We start from the raw sequence: 8,595 nt of genomic DNA on the forward strand, positions 1-8,595 counted from the left end.
TTACGATGCGGTGATGTGGATATCATATGTACCTTTCGTTAATGTATTCCTCCGGGGTCGAGCAGTGCTTCAATATAGCTCGCTGAATCATAGGAATACAAACGTAATGTTTATTAGACTGCTATAAAAGCGGAGCCAACACTGGAACTACAGACGTCAATCTGGTATGACGCCTGTATCGTAGGCGTACACATCGTAGGAGTATCATGTAGTGTTTATTGCTTTTTTGTAAAATTAGATAGCCAGCACCACAACCACAATTGACGTTGCACCGATATTACGTCTGCGTAGGCTGTTTTTTCAAACCAATTTATAGACCTGGCGTGGCTCAGTGGTAGAATACCTGATTGCCACGCAGAATACTTGGGTTCGATTCCTGCTGGGATCCTAATTTTCATTCTTTCCATTCCTTGAGTCAACGCTGCCGATGTTGTTTTCCTTAACGCTCTAGCATTTAAGTTACCAATGTCTGTTCTGGCCGTTCCTGGGTAGATATAAACTGTCAGTCACCTGTGGCACATACCCATACACCGCGGCCTGTGGTAAACGGGTGTGTGCCACACGTGTCTAGTGGAAAGGGTTTGACGACGTACGCGACAGGATTTGAACGTTATTCATGTCATGACCCGGCAGTCATATTCGTCAAATCCTCTTACCCTCCCATGCAAATTTTGGTATACACCAAGTTAAGGAGGCGATCATGAGAGCACCCAGACGTAGGCGGCTAGATAGATAGATACATAGATAGATACGTATATAGGAACGCTCAAAGTGCCAGAGGTTCGCTAAGAAATGCTTCGCATTTAAAAAATAAGATACCGCGCACCATTCCCGCTTACACGCCTTGATTGCAATGTTCCTTAGCATTGTGAACTCCATAGCTATGTTTAAAGGGAAGGTCACTTTCGTGCAATACTATATCATTTTTCTTCCCATTCCGTCTTGCCCACAATGTATAAACCTTTATCTTATTTTACACGTAATGCCCGCTCCTACGACAATTCCCCTTCGTGGGCATGGGCCACATTCAGGGAAACATTATCGTCGTCCTCGTCGTCGTCGTCAGGTGTGGTGCCGCGCGCAGCGGTGGACGATCGACGGGCAGGTTCCCGGAATTCTTCCAGCCCTCTGTCGCGGACCGCCGCCCTCAAGTACAAGCTCGAGATAAGAAAGATGGCGAACGCCGCGGCGATATCCAAAGTAACCAAGAAGAGCCTGATCGTGGCCTCCTGGGACCCGATGCTCCACTTGAACGAGCAGCCTACGCCATCTTGTCTGACGAGGGTGACGCGGGACATCGCGGAGATCAAGGCCGACCCGCTGCCAGGGATCTTCATCTTTCCCGAAGAGAGCGACCTCACCAGAATCCACGCCATCGTGGTGGGACCCGAGGGAACGCCGTACGAGGGCGGGTTCTTCCACTTCTTCATGAAGTGTCCCCCGAACTACCCGATTGTTCCACCACGTGTGCGCATCATGACCACGGACGCCGGTAGAGTGCGCTTCAACCCGAACCTTTACGCGTGCGGAAAGGTATGTGAGCTGTGTTTTCTGACAGCAGGCGTGAAATCAGTCACGTAACAATGGCGAATTGAGAGCAGAGTTAACTAAAACTAGCTTTCTCTCTATAGTCGGTTACAGCTAGGGTGAAACATAATGAAATACGATAGGCTATACAAAGTGTTTTTCTTAGATAATACAGATTTTTTACGAAAATCCTATGACAGTAAGGCTCTTGGCGTTTTCGCACAACGCACTCCACGTCCAGGCGGAAAAACTTTGCCGCACTTACAATGACATTGTCACCACTAATTACCAAAAACTGGTTAATTTACTTTTTAATTATTGACTTGAGGGCGGGTGTTTATATTAGAACGTTGTAGTGCGTACCTGTTTTTTACAAATCACAAAAGTTGCACGTAGTTCGAGATACTCTTCATCGAATGTCAAGGGCGAAAGCGAAACTGATCGCGCAAAGCGCGCACGAAGCGCGACCGTTCTGCTACGTCAGACCGGAAACTACGAGTTACAAGGGGGCGACGAAATTTGAATGAAGGCGCGCCGCGGCCGTATGTTTCGTGAAAAGCTGCAAGTCATCTCACTTGTTCCCGCGCATCGCCTTATTTTCGCGCATAGTGTTTGGTGCTTATTCGTTTCTTTCGAACTGTGCAAAGAAAACCACGATATGAACCTTTTCTTTGTCTGGTAAGCATAAAACTCGGGGGCTGCCACTTCGGCGCTTCTTCTTGCAGACACGCGAAATAGTTATTCGCGCCTCTCTACAGTTTAAGGAAGAAACACATAAGCACTGCCCATCGCACACAAACATTAGGCTGTGCACCTGTGTATTTCAGAATGCTTGCCGATTTTTGTGGTCAGATTCTGCTTCTGCGCGCCTTCAATCGAATTTCGTCACTCGCCTGTGACGTGTCGCCCCGGTGTTCCGCTGCCCGACGGGCCACAGTGGCCGGGCGCGATCAGTTTCGATTTCGCCCTTGAAATTCGATGAGGAATATCTGGAACTACGTGCAACTTTCGTGATTTCGAAAAATGGGTGTGCCATAAATTGGCACGCACTACAACTTTCTAATATAAACACCTGCCCCCAAGTCAATAATTAAAAATTAATTAACGGGTTTTTGTTAATTGGTGGCAACAGTGTCATTTTAACTGCGACAAATTTTTCCGCCTCGACATAGAGTTCGTGTGCGAAAACGGCAAGAGGCTTACTGTCATATGATTTCTATAAAAAAATCTGTATTGTCTAAAAAAAACACCCTGTATATAAACACACCTGTTGCGTATGCTGTCCACTTCGTCGCGGAGATTGCTAAATTGGACGCTAGACGACGCCTGCTCTAAGTAACGACCACCAATAACCTATCGCTCCTCAGTATCTACAGTAAGACGGGGCAGCTGAGGGAAATGCAATCGTTGCTTTCTTTTTTTTTATAGTTTTACAAACATTAGCATAATGAATAAAGGCGACGCACTCTACTCCTTCCCTGACACTTGTTGCGCAAGATATCTTTGGAAGCGTAATTCTTTTGGCTAGTTGGTTGAAGACGTGTTAAAAGTAAAACCAGCGCAGTTAACTACGCGCACGAAAGTGTAAAACGGGTGGAGTTCGTCGTCTGTTGTCTTGTATTCTCCGTGTTGTTCTGCTCTGTTAACATTTAATGATACCGCTGTCTGAACAGACACAGAGTTGACAGCAAAAGTTTACTTGCGCTAGAGACTACGCAGTTAATCGTCATGATCGCTGCGACAGCGCCTTGCGGCGGCGTTCTGAGCACAGTATCACCTAACTTATAGACTTTATCGAATCTCCCTCAACATTATTTGACAGCGGAGCTATTTAAGCTTGAGCTCTGTCCGTGGCCGGAGTGGAAGCATGGCATAGCCATGCAGAGTATAGTATGACAAAGGGGTGGGTAAGGATTGTGTGGTTAAGGATCTATGCGAGTGCGAGGAGGAGAGAAAGGAGGAGGGGAAAGGGTAAAGTATAGCATAGCCATGCGTAGTAGTACAGCAAGGGGGTGGAAAATGTAAGTGAGGATAAGGAGGAGGGAAGATGGTAGAGCATAGCCCAGCCATGCATAGTATACCATGGGAAATGGGAAAGGGGTGTAAGGGCAAGGATGAGTTATGTGAGTGTGAGAAGGAGGGAAAAGGGGAGCGGGAGAGAGTAAAGAATAGCATGTTCATGCATAGTATAGTATAGCAAGAGGTGGGAAATGAAAGTGAGAGTGAGGAGGAGAGAGCGTAGAGCGTAGTCATATATGGTATAGTGCAGCAATGGGTGCGAAAGGAAAGTGAGGGCACTGAGGAGTGATAGCGTAGTCATGCATGGTATACAGTATAGCACAGGGTGGGAATGGGAAGTGAAGGTGAGAAGGAGGGAAAGTAGAAGGGGAACGCCACGAGCTCCGCTGTTTTTCTCAGTCTTTGCACCAATAGTGCGTAGCTGCCGAATTTTTCAAATTTTTTTTCAGCATGGTTACTTGCGCTGCCTGTTTTTAAAGAGTTATTGAGGGTTACAAGTGATGGCTGGTTAGTTTTGGGGGTTTAACGCAGCGGAGGGCTCTGTGTAGTTTAGCCGAAGTGGAATTCTTCAACGTGCTCTGAAATAGCACAGCACACAAGCCTCTAGCATTTCGACTCTATTAAAAATGCGGCAGCCACGGCCAGCATTGGAGCTTCGTCTTTAGGTTCAGCAGCCGAGCACCGCAATTATTAGGACTCCGCGGTGCATGATTCCGAGTGAACATGTCGGGTTTAAAATGTATAATATAGGAATGCCCTGTTTTTTTTACTATAGTTTCGCTAAAGGTAACAAGTAATCGAAAAAACGCACCAAGTGTACGAGCAGTCGCGTGCGGAGATTTTAAAAATATCACCATACTAAGCGCATGTTGTTTGTGGTTTACGGTTGCATTAAAAGAAACATTACTATCTTTTAGCCTTGAAATACAATTGCCGGATGAAGTGTTTACGAATGTTCTCGATATTAGTTCTTGTTAATATGGCGTTTTAATGGACGCAAAGGAATCGCAACAAAAGTGTAAGACTAAAGTACGACGAACAGCGTTTTTACATTGTGCTGCTTCTTATTCTTGTCAAATAAGGGCATTGCCGCTGGAACGACGAGAAGAATCGCCAAACGCGTGCTTAGCAAAGCGAACGTTTCCGCGTTACTCCGCAAAGCAGCATTAAGAGCCTAATGACGACCTTGCGCGTTATATGTGTACCGCGGCCGTGGCTTAACTTCACTCTAGATGGCACACAATATAATGCCACCTGACACTCGAACCACGACTTGAGCAATGACAAGCTGATTTCAGCTCGCAGGTGTGCCTCAGCATTCTGGGCACTTGGCCAGGACCCGCATGGAGCCCAGTACAGAACATCGGCACCGTCCTCATCTCAATACAGTCGCTCATGAACGAGGAGCCCTTCTACAACGAGCCGGGTGTGTCAACCATGCCAGTTTTCTCCGCACGCTACAGCGACAGGGTGCGACACGACACCGTCAGGGTGGCCATATGCGACGCCGTCGAAGCTTGCCTTCAGGAGCAACCGCCCTACCCGCCGTACTTGGTCGGCGCGATCCTGAAGACATTCGCCGACTCGTACGGCAAGTACGAGGACATGGTCAAACGCCTGGTCCAACTGAACAACTCCTGGCAGTTGACGCGGATCCTAGGGGTTACTGCCACGTATGAGTACGAGCCGCTGCTTTCGCGCCTGAGGCAGCTTGGCCCACGGGTCCAGGACAAGATCGCAGCGGATGCCGCTGCCGAAGGAAGCGCGCAATGAGCTGCAGCCGCGGCCACACAGCGAATGCAGACGCGTTATCTTTGAGATTTAAAAGAAACGATATAAAACAAAATTAAAAGCAACGAAACACGAATCCAGAATCACAATTCCAGATTTCATGAAACCTAACTGTGCAAGTTCCGGCTAAGACCCTAGTTGCCTGATGCAGGGGCATATCAAAGGACCGGTACCTTTCTTCGCACTTCGCTCTTCTAAAAATGGGTAAAATAATCTTGCAATGGTACGTTGGAGCGGGGCGAAGGTAAAGCTTCCCAACTAAACTGAGTATGGGCTAATCCCGGTGATAGTTCAATGCTGTGCCAACCGATAGCAAATGCAAAGACGGCATCCGCCCCGTGGACAGCATACGACTCGACCGACAGACGTTGGTGACGCTGACGTGCTTAACGAGGGAGTCGCGGCAGCTAGCGTGCCAGTTGAAGGATCCCGTCGACGTCAATGTTGGGACGGCAACGCAAGAGCATCAAATTCAGCGCGCACAACACATCGTCGTCGTTTGCGAGGAGGCCGAGAAGGAGGGCAAGCTAGTCACCCTGCTGAAGGGAATTCTTCAGGACGAGAGCGACAGGGCCGTTGTATTTGTCGAGATGAAGCAAAGGGTAGAAGACCTCGTGTCGACCTTGCACAGTCAGGGTTGCCCTGCCGTCGGCATTCACGGGAACAAAACGGAGCAAAAACACCAGTGGGCGTTGGACGCCCTGCGGTCAGACAAGGCACCCGTCTTATAGTAGCGACCGACGTGGCGACGAGGGCTATGGAGCTGGACAACGTCCGCTACGTCGTCAGCTGCGACCACCCGGTACACTCGAGCGTCTTGCTGCGCCGCTTTAGGCACGCTGCTCGGCCCGACGGGACGGGCAGGATGTACACAGGCGTCCACTGTTAAAGGGAACATCGGAGCGTGTGGCGGCAGCTCGGCGCCACCGCCGGCCAGCGGCTGCAACGAGTTTCGCGCAGGCGCAGTGCACGCTGTGAGTCGTGCTCTTTCGTTGTCTGCTGCTGTCTGCTTCCGCGCTGCGAATCGTCGCGAAGCGAATCGCTGACGCGACGAAAGAGCACTGGGCACGGTGCTCACTGCGTCTGCGCGAATCTCGTTGCAGCCGACGGCCGGCGGTGGCGCCGAGCTGCTGCCACACGCTCCGATGTTCCCTTTAACAGTGGACGCCTGTGTACACGTTCTTAAGGCCCAACGAACGCGTGCATGCCAAAGCGCTGATGTGGTCACAACAAGAAAACAAGCAGCCATTGCTGCCAGAGCTTCGTGAAGTCGCGCCGAAATAGGCGACACGACAGTAAGCTGTAGTACATTACACGGCTGACCGGTTCTGTCGTGCCTCATAGGAACGTCTGCATGGCATTGCAGCAGCGAGATCACCGCTCTCAATTGAACATACCAGGCCGGCCGCAATGAAACTGTTGTATAGCTCTCGATCCTTACAAGCCTCGTTTGCCATCGCTATTGTTACTGCCACGCCTATAGGAATCCAGCTAATCATACAACCAAATCTCGCGAAAAATACCACATTACTTATCCTTTTCCTTAACAGCGACACACGAATGGTAAAACGCGTGAGGTTTTTGATATGACGCACGCCTAAACGTGCTTCTGAAGGCGTTCTTCTCATATGCGTTTGTCAGAATTCGTTTTTTCGAAATTACCACTTGCAATGTGAAAGCTTTAAAAAAATGAAGCATATTTTTACGTCACGAATGAGCAAGGTAAAGCAAGTATTTATTAAAGTATTTATTAACTTGTATAAGAAGGGAATGAAATCCTTACAGTTATCGCTCCCGTGGAACCCCTCATGGGCTTGGATAACAGGAGGCGCTGCCATACGCCTGCGCGCGCGCAGATCAGTTTTACGTCTACTTTCTTTTCCGTTGCGGTGTACCCTTTCAGCGTGCGGCGTTTTTAGTCGGCGTTTCAGTTAGTCCGCGTTCGTTCCCTTGTTCTGTTACCTTGTTTCCGTGTTTCCGCGCCTTACGATCTGTTACGATGAATTCTTAGCTATAATCACTGGCATTATTAATTGAACGGGAAGTTCCTGCTTGGGCGCTACCCAAGAAATGTGATAGTTTGTCTTGGTTCTGCAGCTGCTTCAGCTGTTTTGCGAATGTATAGTGAAAACAGTGACGTTTGTGTATGGTATTAAAGGGTCCCCAGAGCACCCCGAATTCAAGGAGGAGAGAGGGTTTTTTTTCTCGCCTTCCTGCAGGCACTATCTCCTCCTCGCCCCTTCTTTCTTCACAAAACACGTGGCCAATGCAAACACTAAGGTAGAGCTTATCACGATTTCGGGCTTTTCGGCTACACGCAGTTTCGTCCGCGCTTGCGCAGTCAAAAACGCACAAAACTACGTGAAATCAGTTGATCGTGCATGATACACAGGCGAGACAAGGCAGAACTGGCGTGCGACTGAATGACAAAGCAAGGTCGGAGATAATACACAACTGATGTCCCGCGCATATGAACCGATCGAGAGCTGATTTTCAGACAACGTCATGTGAAGAGACTACTGGCGTCATGAATTTTGTAGAAAGACGGGAAACGCCAGAAGGGAATAACACGCTCGTTCTTTGCGTTTTCAGAGGTTGTTTAGGTGCCCTTTAAAGACGACGCACATACATACACTCACCTTCGTGCTGCATTAACGCGACAGCGTCAAAAGAGCTGCTTTCGCTGAAATTGCGGTGTCGGCGTCGTTCGTTATGAGCGAAAAATCAGTGTTGTCCGTGATCGAAATAAATGCAGATAAGTAAATAAATAATAAAAAATCTCCGATTGATGCCTTCGGCGTGGCAAGCAGGTGTTCTACCAGAGAACCCCGCCCGTGCTCGAAGGTGATACGGAAAGAAACACTATATGAATGGTAAGCAGTGCGAGGAGTGTCATTAACACATGTGATATTGCGTGGCAGAAACCTAGAATATCACCAGACGTCAAAACACATGCGTTCCGCAACAAGCGGGTGGTGTAAAGGCCTATCCATGACAAAGCGCTCAGTCATAATTAACCATCACCATCAGCAAAAGCCCCAACAAAGTGGGCAGATGCGCAGGCATAAGCGTGCGCAGGGGTGGGGGTGGGGGGGCGCAAAATCTGCCCCATACACTGACTTAATGGGGAGGGGGGGCTGCAATGAACCTTCGCCCCCCCCCTCCACCCTACGTGCAAAGGTGCGCGTGTTGCCCTACGAACGCAAAGTGGGTGCTTTGCGAATTGGTGAAAGGAAGAATTATGGCGTAGTGGGCAAT

The 8,595-nt window shown here is 49.0% G+C and overlaps 2 protein-coding genes across 2 annotated transcripts; both read left to right on the top strand.

The window, feature by feature from the left end:
* Positions 1-951: 951 nt before the first annotated feature.
* On the top strand, positions 952-5,319 carry LOC119405489 (ubiquitin-conjugating enzyme E2 Z). Its single transcript, XM_037672323.1, has 2 exons — positions 952-1,533; positions 4,852-5,319. Exons 1-2 carry the CDS (start codon positions 952-954, stop codon positions 5,317-5,319), a joined length of 1,050 nt encoding a protein of 349 aa, XP_037528251.1.
* A 238-nt stretch (positions 5,320-5,557) lies between these two features.
* On the top strand, positions 5,558-6,068 carry LOC119405491 (probable ATP-dependent RNA helicase DDX5). The gene is made up of 2 exons (XM_037672324.1): positions 5,558-5,581; positions 5,628-6,068. The coding sequence occupies exons 1-2, from the start codon at positions 5,558-5,560 to the stop codon at positions 6,066-6,068; spliced, it is 465 nt and encodes a 154-aa protein (XP_037528252.1).
* The last annotated feature ends 2,527 nt before the right edge of the window (positions 6,069-8,595 follow it).

The sequence above is a fragment of the Rhipicephalus sanguineus genome, chromosome 9 (assembly GCF_013339695.2).
Source record: "Rhipicephalus sanguineus isolate Rsan-2018 chromosome 9, BIME_Rsan_1.4, whole genome shotgun sequence".
Lineage (NCBI taxonomy): Eukaryota > Metazoa > Arthropoda > Arachnida > Ixodida > Ixodidae > Rhipicephalus > Rhipicephalus sanguineus.